The sequence below is a fragment of the Lichenostomus cassidix genome, chromosome 5 (assembly GCF_008360975.1).
Source record: "Lichenostomus cassidix isolate B80296 chromosome 5, HeHo_3.0, whole genome shotgun sequence".
NCBI lineage: Eukaryota > Metazoa > Chordata > Aves > Passeriformes > Meliphagidae > Lichenostomus > Lichenostomus cassidix.
Genome location: NC_139486.1, coordinates 13,669,216 through 13,686,287, shown reverse-complemented (window position 1 = coordinate 13,686,287; position 17,072 = coordinate 13,669,216). Strand labels below are relative to the sequence as shown.

The 17,072-nt window shown below is 34.9% G+C and overlaps 1 protein-coding gene across 7 annotated transcripts in view; it reads left to right on the top strand.

Annotated features, from left to right (window-relative positions):
- Nucleotides 1–17,072, top strand: part of PAPOLA (poly(A) polymerase alpha) — a 43,191-nt gene that overhangs the window by 14,639 nt on the left and 11,480 nt on the right. For all 7 annotated transcript variants that reach the window (XM_085061432.1, XM_085061430.1, XM_085061429.1 and 4 more), the window contains exons 7-16: nucleotides 1,495–1,606; nucleotides 2,861–2,950; nucleotides 3,046–3,184; nucleotides 4,662–4,734; nucleotides 6,199–6,319; nucleotides 7,209–7,293; nucleotides 11,709–11,762; nucleotides 12,555–12,674; nucleotides 14,098–14,207; nucleotides 16,869–16,990. In XM_085061432.1, the coding sequence (XP_084917558.1) occupies nucleotides 1,495–1,606; nucleotides 2,861–2,950; nucleotides 3,046–3,184; nucleotides 4,662–4,734; nucleotides 6,199–6,319; nucleotides 7,209–7,293; nucleotides 11,709–11,762; nucleotides 12,555–12,674; nucleotides 14,098–14,207; nucleotides 16,869–16,990 (1,026 nt within the window). The remainder of the gene's footprint in view (nucleotides 1–1,494; nucleotides 1,607–2,860; nucleotides 2,951–3,045; nucleotides 3,185–4,661; nucleotides 4,735–6,198; nucleotides 6,320–7,208; nucleotides 7,294–11,708; nucleotides 11,763–12,554; nucleotides 12,675–14,097; nucleotides 14,208–16,868; nucleotides 16,991–17,072) is intronic.

Below are 17,072 nucleotides of genomic sequence, written 5' to 3'. Positions count from 1 at the left end.
ATAGCAGAACTTGAAGTCTGAAGTTAATTTTGAACTTGTTTTACATTGAGAAGGAGTACTTTTGACTTAAGAAGGAACTTTTACATGTAATACAGATTGTTAAGACCAGCTATTAAGGACTTTGAAATACAAAATGCACTGAATACTTTGGAAATACTGTTCTGTGGAGAAGTACTTCATAGTTTAAAACAGATGGATGCAAAGTTTTAAGTACCTACAAAAAAGTCTTTTAAGATATCTCCAGCTTCACTTTATCTAAAAGAATTTTAATGTAACTAAACTAGTTTTGTACTTGACACAATAGGACTAGATATTTCATTGTCCTAAAAGCCTCATTTGGTGAAGTGCCTCTGTTGCCTTGCAGACAGGCTGCTGATCTGCACTTGATATTCTCATCAACTGACTGATGGAAAGGCAAACTGACTTCTCCACTCTGTGCAGTGTCTTGTGCGCAGGGCAGTGTAAAATTCTAGCTCAGTGCTGAACAGTATTTTAGAAGTTCTTGGCCTAGAAAAACTGTTAAGTACTGAAGAAGTAATAGAAAAGAAAATGGACATAAATTTCAAAATTTATATGCCTGCTCAGCAGCTTGCTGAATTTTCAGAACATTTTCTGTAATCAGATATGTAGACTCTTCGTAGATACTGGTCTTATATAGTCAGCTAGTTACATGTGTGCTTCACAGTGCTAGATGGGGAAAGATATCCTACTTTTTCTGTAATTCCATGATAATTTTCATAGAACATAGAATACGTTGGGTTGGAAGGAACCCATCAGGATCGTTGAAGTCCAGCTACTGACCCTTTGTACTACACCCCAAGAGTCATATCATGAGCCTGAGAGTGTTGTCCAAATGATTCCTGAGTTCTGTCAGGCCTGATGCTGTGACCACTTCCCTGGGGAGCCTGTTCCAGTGCCCAACCACCCCATGGGTGAAAAAGATTTCCCTGATCTGTAACCTAAACCTCCCCTGACTCAGCTTCATGCTGTTTCCTTAAGTCCTGTCTCTGCTTATGAGAGTGAAGAGATTAGTACCTGCCCCTTTGTGGTCTTTGACATCTTCACGAGGGGACGCAATGACTCCCCTCAGTCTTCTTAATAATTCTTCTCTGGGATATTTGAGAATATTTAGTTTAAAACCAGGACTTACGTTTTCATGGGTTGTTCTGATGTTGGCAGGATTTTGTATTCTGGATCTAGAAGTGATGCTTGTTCCCAAATGATTTTTATTTACATTGACAGTGTAGTTTTTGTGTGTGTGTTGGTTCTGTATTAATCTAAATGTGTATTTTGTCCTTTCGGAAGAGGAGCTGTAAGACAGATGAAGCATCTGAAAGTGTTTCATTTAGTGTCTGTGAAGGATGCTAGTATGTATTTTTTAAAGGATTCTTTGTCCTAGGAAGACTGCTGTTAGCAAACTTGATGAAAATGACTAATAGAATTCTACAGAAGAAAGAACTGTTGTCTAATGTACAACCTATTTTTTTTCTTAAGATTGACATTTTGTTTGCAAGATTAGCATTGCAAACTATTCCTGAGGACTTAGACCTACGAGACGACAGCCTACTTAAAAATTTAGACATTAGATGCATACGAAGTCTTAATGGTATGTATATAATGTTTTGTATATCGATTTATCTAATCTTTAAAGAACTATCCTAGGTTCTTTGATATAGTAGTTGTGGGTTTGACTGAAAATACAGCAACTTCTTATTTAGAAATAAAGTTATACCCAGTTTTATATATCTATATCTACCTCTATCTTTCTGGAGAGAAGAGTTGTTTCTTGTTGGCCAGAATGTTCATGCTTTTTTTCTCTTGTTTAGTTAGTAAATGGTTCTAGAAATTAATGGGACTTGCAAGACTTTTGAGTGGAGCATTACCTATTGCTGTAAATAAAGGTGTGTTTTTTAATTTGTGTTTGCATAAACATACACACTTCACTGAAATTACTTCAGTGATAAGTTGGAGATATCCAGATGCTGTCAGTTTGACGCCAGATCTTTAGTAGCTTAATAGCTTGTGTAACCCTTAACTTCTCTGTAATACTTCAGCTTAGAAAATGGTTATTTATGTACAGGATGTTAGGAGCTTCAGCCTGGCTGCAGCTTGATGGGGAAGAGGAGCATGTGAGATAGCGCTGATTGTTGTTACAAACTAAAAATTTGATAATTTGAGATTATTACAGCCACTTAAACTGTTCCGTGAAATTCCCATTTGTGCAATCTCTAGAATTTGTAGTTTCCTCTTACTTGCTTTTAAAGTAGTCTTAGATATAACTATTTTCATGCAAACAGCTCTCTGCAGCTACTTAGTAACAATGAAGTACTTGATTATAAACCACCTAAAATCAAGCAGCTAATATTGCCATCTATAATATTACAGACTGAAAATCATGGTACAGCTAGTATGTTTAAAAACTATTTTTTAAAGCCTGTTCTTAAAAATTCAAAGCTGTGAGCTGTGACTGTCAGGTTTTCTGTAGGTTCATGAAGACTTACACTTTTTAAAATTTACCTGCACATTCCATGATATATTGTATGTATTCACATAACAGCAGAATTTGTTTGTTGCTTCAATGGCTTATATTGTTCATTAATAACAAAAAAATCAAGCAGCTGTCCAAAACTGTAGTCACGCGCTCATGAATTGGCTACCTGAGTGCTGCTGTGAAACACTAAAAGTGAAAAAAGTCACATGAAAATATGTGAAGTTTTCTAATTGAAAACAAAAGTGATCAGAATGTGAAATGAGTTTCCAGTGTGCTTATCTAAAAAGTTTGGTAGTTTTGAAGGTGAGGGAGGATAAGCAAGTAAAAAACTTTATAGGCAGCAACTGTAATGGATTCTTTCTTTTGCAGGTTGCCGGGTAACCGATGAAATTCTGCATCTAGTACCAAACATTGACAACTTCAGGTTAACACTGAGAGCTATCAAATTGTGGGCAAAACGTAAGCAGTTTTATTCTGAAATTTGTGAACTTTCCACTACCTCCTATGGTTACTGATATCTCTCTCCTTTTGTGTCTTTCCTTCTCAATCCACAGGCCACAACATCTATTCCAATATCCTAGGTTTCCTTGGTGGTGTCTCCTGGGCTATGCTAGTAGCAAGAACTTGCCAGCTTTATCCAAATGCAATAGCATCAACTCTTGTACATAAATTTTTCTTGGTATTTTCTAAATGGTATGTTTTTTTTTTTGTTTGGTTTTTTTTGTTTGTTTTTAATTTAGATTAAACTAAAATAAAATTGTTTGTAGACACTAAATTTTAGTCCTGTTTTTATGGTGCCATTTTCAGCTGTTGCCAGATTAAGATAAATTAGAAGCATTGTTCTTGCCACCAGAAAGTTGTCAGCTTAGTTTTTCAGTAAGTCATCCAACATGTCTTGTTTTTAAAGTATCCAAACCAAAACCACCCAGTTCTTAATTAAAATTTTCTCAAGTATTTTTGGTAACTCAACAGTACTCTTCCAGTAAAATACTTATAAAGTACAAAACAATAGCAGAAATCCCAAAATTTAAAGTCTTTTAACATTCAGACACTGGGATAACAAATTACAGAGGTATGCCAGTATCTAGTTTAGGCACATAGTTTAAATGTAATCTAAGAGAATTGGTGGCAAAAATGTGGGTTTTAATCTTGTCAGTCCGGAGTGGTAGGTGTTCCAGCATTACATGCAGTTTCATACTTCTGAGCTGGTTAGCTCAGAAAGATGGTTTGAATAACAATGATGGGAACATTCAAAGTAAATTTAGAACAAATGGGACAAAAGTGAACTTTGCAAATTACAAATGAATACTGTTTTTCTTAAAAGACCATGTCTGGATACCTATATCCTTCATGAGACACTGACAGATTTTAAGAGTAATTTACCAAGGTGTTGCTTCAAGTATAGTGTCTTCTTAATGTGAAGATAATTTGCACACTTTCACTGTCTTGCATTGGTAGGCTTTATAGCTTCCTTGAGGTATGCAGTGTTTAGTAATATTTTGCCACATTAAGCTAATAGAGGGGAATTGGTTGCAATCTCTGTTTAAGGTTTTTCTTGGACTTCTCTCCATTTTGTACATGCATAGCATAGGAGCATTAATGTACAAATTCCAAGAGATTAACTGACTTCTGCTCTTTATAGGAAGATAACTTTGATTTGGGGGGGTAAGATGACTTGGAAAGTGTTGCTCTTTACTGTTTTGTTCAAGAAGGTTTCTCTCTCTTGATTATAATTTTCTTTTAATATATATGGTTTGTAATGATTCTTTATGCTGTAAATGTGCTGGCTGTTTGTTCTGTGGTTTGTCCATGAAACAGCCAGCTTGAAGATGGACCCAATGTCAATCTTCACAGAGGAATTTCTCTTTGATTGGTATATTTCGGGAAGAATTTAGAGGAGTTTAAATTAATTATCTGAACCAGTGGTTATATACCCCTGAGACTACACAAAATTTCTTGTTCTGTTGTCCTGGAGAAGCTAATTGCAGTCATACTGTAGTTCAGCAATACAGCTTACTTAAACTACCCCAATTAGACCAGTCTTGTCTTGAGGAAATGGTGCTTTACCTTGAGAGCAGAGTTAAGAAGGATCGCATTCAAAAGTATTGTTTGTTGAACATACGTGGTTGTATCCAATAGTCTTATTCAGTGCTACAATCTTTTTGAACAGGGAATGGCCAAATCCAGTGCTATTGAAACAGCCAGAAGAATGCAATCTTAATTTGCCTGTATGGGACCCAAGGGTTAGTGTGTTATTTTTTCCCCTCTAAGTCACACTGTACAATAAATTCAGTTGCTTAAAAGATCCTGGGTGAACTTCATTTTGGGTTTATTGAACTTAATATTGTGGTGTTTTATCTTCATAAGTAACCTCTAATTCTCCAGAATATAGAAAGAAGTTGCCCTAATTTTTCTGAATTGACTGCTTGAAGCACACTTGCTGAACAATGTACTTTTTTCTCCCAGTTGCTGCAATAAGTGATCTTAATAAATATTCAGCATAAATAGTTATATGTTTTAAAGTAATGCATTTTGGAAAATTGCTAATCTTAAAATGGTTTGGTTATGATTTAAAGCCTGTTACTTTTTCAAGTATCTTGAATTCACTTCAGTGCAAGTCACATCTGATAGGTTTGGTTCCAAATAGTTGTAGTAAAGTGTCTTTCCATCTTTCACCAAAGAAGATTTTAACTGGAAGTCTTTTAGTTGTTTTGCATATTGTTTATAATACTTAATCTCCATCACTGTAGCACTTACACTAAGGACATTAGACATTAATGTCCTTCAGGTAGTCAATGAAACAGCTTGCAGCAGATGCATGGCTCCCATTGTGAGGTTTCAATAGGGCATAATATGGGTGTGCTCAATGCTGATTTGTCAATCATAGAATAGATGGTGTTCAACTTATCTTTATTTTGATCAATAGTGTAAGCATCAGAGGTTGAGTTATATGCCCTTTTGTACTTCAAATATTTTTTTTCTAAATGACAAAGTTCACATTTAAATATGTGAAACAGTTGAAAACACGTTCTTGAGTCTCTTATTCCTGAGATAGGAGATTTGAGGTCAGTGTGTGATGGGAACTGTGTGTTGTAGCTAATCAAAGTGGGCTAAGGTAATGGCAGAGCTTTATTTACCTTTTACAAGATTGTTACCCTAACAATATTTCCATGTATTTTGCGTGTGTATGTTGTGTCCCTTCTTTTTTGTTACGCTGTGTGCTGTTAAATAAAAGTACCTTAATGCAAGTGATGCTTCTGTCAGGTTGCATAGAGCCTCTTTTCTTAAGATGGCTCTTAGTTTTCAGTAGTGTTACAGAAATAAAGTATAAAATACCTTTGGCACGGTCTGAAGCCAGTCATTCTGCAGAAGGTGCTCATATGGTGATGAGGTGTCCTTGGTTTCATGTGATCACAAACTAATTTCTATTTAGGAGGGAAATTGTTCTATTCGGTTGGCATTTCTGGATTTAGAAATGCCTGCAGCTTATCTTGATGTGCTGACAGGTTACAGCCCTCCCACATCACTGTCATTCAGAAAGATGTCCTTTGTGAAAGCGTTACTGTTTTCTAAACTTTCTCTGAACTCTTGGTCTGCAAACTAAGGTCTCTTAGAACTTAAGACTTGGTTGTAGTAAAGGGAGAAATCCAAATTTGTTAACTGATGTGTATGCTTGAAGAAAACTGATTGGCTGTTATTATATGTAGGTAAACCCCAGTGATAGGTACCATCTTATGCCTATAATTACACCAGCATACCCCCAGCAGAACTCTACGTACAATGTGTCCGTTTCCACACGGATGGTCATGGTTGAGGAATTTAAACAAGGTAAGTATTATCTTATGCTCTCTATATAAATGTTTTCAGACAGATTTTAAATGATTTCATTGCAGGTGTGCTTTGCAGGGGGGAGGAGGGGAGTGGATGTTAAAATGTTACTGGCATGAGACTGTTTTGAGGGAGGTAGAAGTTGGCTCTTTACGCCTAATGTTGCAAATTCAGTAGATACTTCTGCAGGTCTGTCCACTTTTAGAAGCTGAAGGTAATGAAATAGAATGCCTTGTGCTCTGAAAATTAGAACTAGTGGTATAACTATTTTAGGGGCTTAGGTTGTGTTGTGTTACATGAAAGATTAGCAATAGTAGTTCCACTTGATGCCTGTTTCTGTACCTAATATAAGGCAATATACTGTCTGGAAGATGAGTCCTGGATTTATCCGAGTAATGTACTTTTAATTATACAGATAAGAGTAGATGTTATCAAAGCAACAAGTCGGCTTGATGCAGGGAGCAACTACACGTAGGTTTCTCAGACAGAGCAGTACCTTATTTTCTCATTGTTTCTTTGCCTTGTGAAATGCCTTGCACCAGAGGTGATTCAAATGCTAGAAGGAAAAAGATGTATTGTCTTTGAACTGAGTAGTTATTGTGGCATATGCAAAAAACTAAATGGAGCTATGTTCCACCACAGAGCAAAAATGTGAAATAATCAGTCTGATCAATTTACATACATTTCTACACACATTATGAGGTGTTTTTAATATGATTTGTTTAACTAATGTCTAAATTAAGTATGACAATTATAGTTGTTGATAAATTGCTGTGAATTTGAAGGGAGGTAATAATTTGTAGTCTTCGCTAAGTTAATAAACTGTCATTGGTCTGGATACTAAACTGTGTTAAAAAAAAGTTTAAATTTTTTTTTTTTTATAATTTAGGTCTTGCTATCACAGATGAAATTTTGCTGAGTAAGGCAGAGTGGTCCAAACTTTTTGAAGCTCCAAACTTCTTTCAGAAGTACAAGTATGTATTTTATGGCATGGCAGAATATTTTAAGTTTTATCAGTTGAACTACCCAATAATGCTCTGTAGCACAGGTTCATAAATAGACATACGTTAGATGTCCAAAAATGGTTTTGTTAGGATTTTTCTATAGAGTGGGAGAGTGAATGCATACTGTCCTTTCTCTTAGAAAGTGAATAATCTCCTCAGGTACTATGTTGTGTCTTAAACCTGTATTTCAGAAACCTTTTAGTCCCTGACCAGGTATTTAGAATGTCACCAGTTAATTCTAGAACTGGTGTGCTACCAATAACATTGAAGAAGTGTAATCTAGTTTGACTTATAGAAATACATGATAGAAATGTTCTTTAGTGCTGTCAGTAAGCATTCTGAAAATGGGTCTTCCCAGGAGAAAAGATGTTAAAAACTTATTCTGAAGGTCACTATTTAAGATGAATAAGTACTTGAAACCGTGTTGTCTTCTGTCAATATAGTCAACAGTTTATTTTGATAATAAAAGATATTTTTGCAATTGTGTTGACTAACTACTAGTTGTACTAGTTATTACTATTTTTCATTAAAGCTTAAGGCTCTTGGATCTTTATTAACTTACATCTAGCTTTTCTAATTTTGTAATGTCTCTGAGGGAAATATTGAAATTCACATTTCACACTTTTAGGGTTTTATAGTAATATGCTTGTGGGGCAGAAGCTTGTTAAATGTATACGGACTTGCTGAAAGTTGTATTTTTATAATAAATAATGGATTATTAAAATATGGACTACATCTTCTTTGCCCTCAGCTGAAATTGGAGACCCATTTTTCTTGAATCGAGATCAAATATATTTTACACTTGTTTGTGTTGGGTGGTTGGTTGGTTTTGTACTAATCTAAACAAGATTGAATTACTCAGTTCCCCCATTAAAAGAGACTGATGACCCTTCATAATGTGTCTGTGTTTTGTTTCTATACCTTTTGCATGATAAAAGCTTTAAAACATTTGGATGGCTTTTATGTTTTTCCTTGGAGCTTAAGATTGAAACCATTTAAAGAGCAATGTTAAATTATTATTTTTTTAAGTAAAAAATGGGCTGCAGACAGATCAGTTTCTGCTCAAAAGGTTGCTAATAAGTTCCCTAGTACAATTTCTTTGTTTCTTTTAAAAGTAGGAAAAAATAGGAAGCATTTAATGGCATTTGAAATAATCTCTATTTTGATGTAGGTTTTATTGTGTACCAGCTTTAGCCATTTTACCAGTTGTAGCAATAAAAGCTTTTTTTGCTCAGCATTATATATCCAGTTTTTCTGTTTTGCAGGAAATATCTCTGCTCTATTTTTTTAACTGTAGAATGGTATTATGGAGTCTGCTTTAACTTAAATTACCCTGGATTTTCTCTGTTTTCTCTTAGTAGGTTAATTAAAAAAATTGGTTAGTAGCCTTTACAAAATAATTATTTGCAATCATCTGTATGCAATAAATGTGGCTCTCTTGGTCAAATCTCCATCTGAAAGCTAGATGTTTTGAATTTTTTTCCCTCTTCACACTCTTCTCCTGTTTAAATTTTAGATGCCTTGGCATGCTCAGCTGAAATTCATAGCAGTGTGTAATGCTCTGCTAGATAAGAGAACATCTGATCCTTGCTCTGAGACAAACATTTCTTTTAATCTCTGAAAGCATAGCTTCAGTAGTCTGTCGCTCTCAATGGCAATTAGTTGCTGAATATCTATTGTTCATAAGCACTTTTGACTTTCTGTCTGTGTTTAAAATTAACTTCAATGACATGTGACTAAGGAAATCTAGAGGCTACTGCGTACCTGCATGGTAGGAGCAGATTAGAAATTAGTAAAATGAGGAAAACTTCTTTCAGTTACTTACTTTTTTCTTACGTTTTAACTGTCAGCAATTACTTGGAGTTAAGGAGTTGGAACATGTATTATTTGCCCTTCATGTAGATCTAAATTTCTCAAAAGCGGGGAAAGCAACGACACTGAAAATGGATGTGGTGTTTTTACAGGGAAGTGATTAGAATTTCAAATGGATATAACATGAGTTTGAGGTGTTGCATGAGAATGAAATCATTACAGCTTAAGACCAAGAGAGCAGTGTGATTTTGAGAGAAATAGCACTCATTTAATGAGCTCTAGCATATTCTTTCTATGTCATTAAAAGGGATATTCTGCTAAATAAGTGGAATATAAATATACCTTTTAAAAAGGTGGTTTAAACCCTTGGCTTCATAGGACTTTAAAGTACTGGATAAAAGTATAATTCCCAGACAGATAATAAAGAAAAAAACTGAAATTAATGTGTTCAGATGTTCTCAGTTGGGTTTTTTTTTTTCCTGGAGAGTAGTATGACTCTTGAATAATTTTGGTGGCTTTTAAAGAAATACTTGAGTTAATGATGCATTAGAATTCCATGCTATCTACATTAGGTTATTTTTATGAAAAGAATGCTGAAAGGAAGACAGAAAAACACCACTAGTTTGTAAAAAAACTCAAACCTCCAAGCCCCCAAACAAAATCCCAAACTGCTATACTTCAAAGTAATACCCAGAATCTGAAAGTTCTCATTGAGAAATTGAAACTTAAGCTAAGACCGTTTTTTCTTTATAATGAAGTGATAGATACTTCTGAATTACACATGTGCTTTGTGATAAAATTATGAATGAGGCACTCGTAGCAAACCTTGTCTTAACAAAATATAGCAGTGAGACCTTGGACTCTTAAAACTAAGTATATCTTAATTTTTAACAGCTCCTACTATTTAATTTTATTGAGAATGGTAGTAGGGAATTTCTAGTGAGTAATTTGGATCCTTTACTTTTTTCTTTTTCAGTGAACACTACCGGAGCAAAAATAGTTTATTACTTTTTTTAATAAATAAAGATTAGGGTCTTTTTCTAGGTGCTTACCAGCTAGTTGAAGCTTTTAGATATAAGCACATTGCTTTTTTTGAAATGGTTCTTCAGAAGTTTGTTTCAAAGAGCTGCTGTTAATAACTGGAAAATTGATTTCTCAAGTATTTGCCTGTTTGAGATTTGTCTTTCGATTCAGACATGGTTAAAAACATCAAAAAGCTTAAATATTGTTGTTCCTATTGAATGAAACATTCTGCAAGTGTGTGGGGTGTGTGTGTGTGATGTAGGAATCTTACTGAAAGTGTAGTGCACCTTAGAACAAGCTAATATTGTAATTAGTAATTTCTCATACAGAATTAAAGGACCCTTGTTATCCTTTTCCATAACAGTTTTATATGAAACAGTTAATACTCTCAGAATGCAAAATGAATAGTGTATTTTATCTCTATATTGTTCAGAACAGAGAAGAAGTTTCTCCAAATGTCTCCCTTCCAGTTCTTGTTTCATTGACATTCTCTGACTGACATCAGAGGATTGTAGCAGGATTTTGGCTCTTTCCACCTAAATATAAGTACAGAAACATGTAGCTGCTAATTTGATACGTTGATTTGGATTTGCTGTTGTGATTTGAAAGCCTGTGGCACCAGAGGTCTCTGCACCGTAGTTTTCCAGCATCATTGACCTTGCTGTCCTTTCTATGAGCTATATGCTAGCGTCCAGTCTGTCGTGCTTCTACTGTTCTTTAAATCCTGCTGTGAAGGTACCTAAACATGCTATATCAGTATAGAGTAGAGTGGCATTGGATGACTTAGGATGTTAGACTTGCCAGCTAAGCTTCTGAGAAATCTGGCTGTAAGCATATGAGATTTCCTCAGCTCCCTTATTAGGAACTCAAAAGTAATCTTTTCCCATTCTGCTGTCCTTGGGCTTCTTTGTTTGAAATACCATTCTTGTTTTGTGTACTGTCTCTTTGAAATCTACTTACAGTGGGTATATACTGAATATCCTGGAATATTATTTAGAGTTTAAGAATTATCATCAGAAGAAACATTCCGTATGAAATTTCAGATAAGTGTCTTCAGAGAATTCCAAAATGCAGATACCAGTTTTTTTAAACCACATTTCATAGTGTTGTTTTTGATTTTGAACAAATCTGTATGTGCTAACCACTCTTCTCACTATTAAGAAGTAATGTTGTGACTAAGACAGTTGACACGTAGAGGTAGTTGTGAACAACTGTTTTTCCTTTGTTCATAGTCAGCTAAATCCCTGATCCCACCAGATATTGAAATATTGCAACTAGGGCTACATTCCTAACCTTTTATTAAGGTTACTGGTATTACAGTGGAGTTGCAAATGGCCCTAAACTCCAAAATGTTTTGAAGTCTATTAGTCACACACTTGGGACATAGCCCCTTCTGCTCCTTAACAAAGCTTAAATTAATGTAGGGTGTTTACTTAAGCTAATAATCTGTGTTTTAAAATGTAGAATTTACTGCAAAGTTTTAATATTAAGGTTTGAATGTCTAGTTTTAGAAATACATATAGAATAGCATATTGTCTTTATCTCCAAAGGCATTATATTGTACTTCTAGCAAGTGCACCGACAGAAAAGCAGCGACTAGAATGGTGAGTAATCATTGAGATTTAAAAAAAAACCAAATCAAAACAAACAAAAAAAACCCCCAAAAAACAAACAACCCTACCAAACAGCAAAAACAAACACCTCCCTTCCCCCCCCACCATCGACCTTTGACACAAGGGAGTATCTAGTGTATCAGGTGTCTTCTTAATGAAAGTGGAGCTTCAGTGTTTCAAAATTAAATGGATAAAGATTGTAGCATTCTGAAAAAACAGCAAAAATTAAAAACTGGGGAGTGAAGGCTGTTCCTTGAATTTTTACTTAACAGCATTGTCAGGTTTACTTCACAAATGCCTTGTGCACATTTTTTAATAAGCAGTTTGGGGAGGTATGTTTTCAGTCATTTGAAATGCTGTTTCTTAAAACAAAAATTCCCCTTTCCCATGTTTCTATTCTCTTACTAGTGAAATATTAAAATTTGCAGGTATTGAGAATTTCTTCAACTCTAAAATTCATCATCTGAAGCCAAAAGGGTATTGGATAAACCTGTAATGGTTCCTTCTGACTGCCTTTTACTTGATGTGTAATGTCTTGTATTTAATTCCATTTGTAAAATCAGGCCACAGAGAGAGCTTCAGGGCATTCTTAAGCTTCCCTTAAGTTTTTGTTATGCCTCAACTAAAACTATTCATCTGAATTAATCTGACGTGCAGTAGTTCATTAGTAGTCTCAAGTATTAGTATGAGGAGAATGTTGAGGATTTTATCCTGATGCATGATGTTAGATACTTCTGTTATTTCCTGTTAATGAGATCTTGTTAATAAATGACATCTATACAGGGTGGGCTTGGTGGAATCAAAAATCCGTATTCTAGTTGGAAACCTGGAGAAGAATGAATTCATTACACTGGCTCATGTGAATCCACAGTCATTCCCAGCACCCAAGGAGAATCCTGACAAGTAAGCAAACCCATTTTTTCATTTAGTGGAGAGAAGCTAACATGACTAAAATACAATTTCATTAGTAAATAAGCTGACATTTTTATAGAATTTTAGGATTAATTTTTAATGACAGTGCTTAAAGGCAGACAAACAATGTTCAGCTCTTCTTAAGTACTATTTGTGATATTAGGTACACTTGATTCTGTATAAGAACGTTTCTAAATCAGAAAATAAGGGGAAATATATTTTTGTTAATAACTGTATTAATTGCATAATTTCTTGCTAACCTATATAAGTTACTGCTACTTAGTTGATACTGTTTTAATTGTGAGGAAGCACTGAGAATCTGGGAGAACGTGAGGCACGGTAGAACAGAGCTCTTGAGTAACTTAAGTTCATTTAATGTTACAAAATTTAGGAGTGGGAATGAATATCATTGAAATCATACTGACTGTTAGAATTTGTCAGGTTGTGGAAACAGTGGAGAGAATGTAAAGTATTTCAGATAGTTGAGGATTTTAAATGTTTTTTGACTCCTTCCTCCCCCACTCAAAACAGTGACTGCAGGTGTGTGGGGGCTGCAAACTCTTTCAAGACTTTATTTCTAGATAGCATTGTAATTAATTTGTAAGGAATCATATTTTTTGTGAATTGTGAGAATGGGGGAGAAATTTGTTTTTACTGGGATATGTGAAAAGCCTTGTTAGCCTTGCAGAGAGCCTTTTCCACGCATTAACTGCTTCAAATACAGTATGCTGCTACTTTTTTTTTAAAGGTTATGTAATTATTACATGCATGTTCCAAGTACAAATGGACAAAAGCAGGCAGTACCTCTTCAGCACCATTTTAGTGGGTGAATACAGCTACAACTGCCTGCATAATCAGAGGCTCCAAGTACTTCTTATTCCAGGGGACTTGATACAGGCAATACTTCCAGGAAAAGTTGTCTTCCCAGTGTATACAAAGGATGTCTTTCACCTTCCTATGTGAAAGGGGACTGTCAAAGGGAGGCTTTTAACTGAAGCCTGCAGTTGCAGCTAAGAAATTTAAATGCTGACGATATATTTAGGTGGCAAAATGCAAGTTGCTTAGTTGGGCAATAGATTCTAATTACTTTCAGTGCCTTTATAGTTGCTGTGTCTAGTTGAGAGCTAGTTGCTTTCACACTAGTAGATACATGAGAGAATAAATATGGGAACACAGTTTAATAGAGTAATCTACTGATCTCAATTCATTTGCTGGAGGTAGGTGTGTAGTGTTTCATGACTTTTATATTGTGAACAAAAAGGGAATGTTGTTAGCTTTGGGTTTTGCCTTTCCATGTGTAGTTTTCGATTGCTAGTGGACCAAAACATACAACTGTTGTCTATTGCAGCAGATAACTTCTAAAGTTACTTAATTCTGTCAGTATTACATGTTTTTTTAATATAAAATTTTCCAGGGAAGAATACCGTACAATGTGGGTGATTGGGTTGGTGTTTAAGAAAACTGAAAACTCTGAAAATTTAAGTGTTGATCTTACCTACGACATTCAGTCTTTTACAGACACAGGTGAGTTTTGCTTTCTAGGTGTTCTGGTATTAATAAACTTGTTGAAGTTACTGTCTTTGCTCAAAAGGTAGTCTTTATTCATAACACTCAGTAGTAGAATTGTATCTACACACAGGACAGGGATTCAGCTAAGGAGTCAGGGGTTTTATTTAATGAAACACATTTTCAATGAGTTTTAATGCTTCTAAACACTTCAGACTATTCACTTTCAGTTTATTCTCATTAAAAGTGATAAAAATGATACACACATCTTGCAGATCTCACTGAAAGTGTGGTACATTATTTTGTAATCTTTATTAAACACATGAATTAGTCATCATATGTGAGCTAGCAAGCTTAACATCAAAAATTTTGAGTATAGTTTAAATATTTTTGTTACTTGGTGAAGCTAAAGTTATCAGTGGATTAGCAAAGTGTATTTTATTCTGTGGTGTTTCATACCAGATAATTGATTCAGTAGCTTTTACTTTTATGTCTGACACTCAGAGTAAGAGAGCTTTTTGGCTTTCTGATGTTTACTTTTTGATTCACAAAAACAACTTGATACACACACAAGAAATTTGTGAGCAAAAATTTTGTAACAGCTGGGGAGTGTGACTCCAGAGTGTCAGGAATGGTAGCTTTGACAGATTTATCTAATAAATTTGCATTTTTTTTTTTTAAACAATAGTTGAGGCTCAAGTAGTCTGTGTTTACACAGTTGAAGGAATAGGTTCAAGTGTTACCTAATGCAGCCCCGGTATCTGGATTTCTAAGACTCAGTAAGTCTGAGGAAGCAAGGGAATTGAGCACCTTGACCTCCCCCCTCCACCTCACATCTGTGAATTCAATAAATATTTGGGTATATTTATAAGTCATGCCAAGGTTTCAAATTTCTTTGTCACATAATAGCTGCAGAGGGACATCTCTTTCTTGAGAGGTAAAATATTTCTTGTAATTATTAGTGGTGAAGGAGAAGCTATAGCAGCTATAGGAACATCACTCTAATTTTTGAGAGTTGAGAAAAGACAGTACCTTGGCTGTTGCTTTGAAGGAGTGAAGGAATTCAGAAGTTACAGTTTCTCAGGTCTTTTATTGTTTGTAAACAGATATTTCAATTGTGTACATGTCAGAGATTTTTGGTATGAAAATACTGAAACTTGCACTTACAATTTTGGATGTGATTTATTTGCACTATATTCCTGAAGTTGGTCTAAATATATGCACTTCTAAGTGGAGTGGAATTTCATCAAGGTCCTTATAAACTATGGTGCAGAGTTTTCAGTTTGTGAATATGCTTCTAGAAGTAACAATCTAGTAAACAATTCGTGTGTGTTGTGGGTTTTTTGGTAATCTGAAATTAATGTGGGTCTGCCTTCATTGCTTTTAATCCATCCAAAAAGACTTCTTTGCCCTGTCTCTTGGAATAGACCCTAAGATTTTATCAAAAGTAACTAAGCATTTTCCAGGATGAAATTTAAAGAATAGCTTGCTTTTTAGTGGGAGCAAGAGGAGGAGGAGAGACATGAAGAGTGATCTCAGTTTTCCTTGTATGGAAACTTTCATAAGACCTAATGTCAGGAATATGGACTACATTAACCAGGTCTGGTTTTGTTGAGCATAATACTACCTTGGCTGTAGTAATTTTTTACAAAAAGGCTTTATGAGCTTCTTCAATACCAAGAAGTAGTGAAGTACTCCTTAATACTCAGTCTTCATTGAGTTTTGTGTACTTCTCTCTTAACACCTTTTTAATTACATTTTCACAGCCCTTTCAGTGAGATCCCGTAATGTTTGTAGAGTAGACAGTGAATAAGGGAGAAACCTCTTGAGTTTTTGTATTTAAGATCTACAGAACCCTTCTTTATTCATACATCTGCCCCAGCTTCTATTCAACATTGTGCAGACAGTCAGTGTGAAAGAACAAGCTTTTAATTTTTACCTGGCTTTACTTGAACCCAGGATCCTGGCTTCCAGCGCAGTTCTTGTACTAGTGCATACCATGTTCACTTACCAGAAGCAGGCATTCTGAGGTGAAGAGAAATGACTCATCATAGTATACAAAACTAGAAGAAGCAAAAACTAAACAAACAAACCTACCAAAACAACCATACAAAATTAAACCAAACAACAAAAACCAAAGTGAGAAATGAGCCCAACAAAACAGAAAAAATCCAAACTTTAATAACTTCTGTGTAAAAAGTAGTGGTGTATGAGTTGCCAGAATAATTTTAGTGTATTAGATGGCACATGAGCTCTTAACTCCTGAATTAAAAACCATTTGTTGCAGGAGCTGCATAAATACAATCGCCTGTGAAGAAAATAATTTTATATAAAAATTTCTTATGAGGAAATTTTATTTCTACCTTCAGTCCTTTTAAGATGAAATTAACAGTTTGCTTCAGAGCTCTTACAGTTAAAACCTGTTAAAAATATAGAGAACTGTGTGCTTACAAGACATTTTTCTTGTAAAACAGGTCACCTGTTTCCAAACTAATGTTTGTGTTTTTACAATCAGTGCTGGCATGGTAGGCAGTTCCCTTTCTTCCTCCAGAACAAGGAAACATTATTCTTGTTCTTGAGGGTAATAAATGCTCTGAAATGCAAATTGTTTCTGCCTAGGCAAGTAAGTGGACTTGGCAAAATGCTTTAGTATGTCTTAATGTTATTCTAATTGTGTAGTTTATAGGCAAGCAATAAACAGCAAAATGTTTGAGATGGATATGAAGATTGCTGCAAGGCATGTGAAACGTAAGCAACTTCACCAACTGCTACCTAATCACGTGCTTCAGAAAAAGAAAAAGGTAAACTTTACTAATATTTGAGAGCAATGAAAATGCCATTGAGAAATGATTCCTCAGATTTTTAGGTTTACTAATCAAAGAA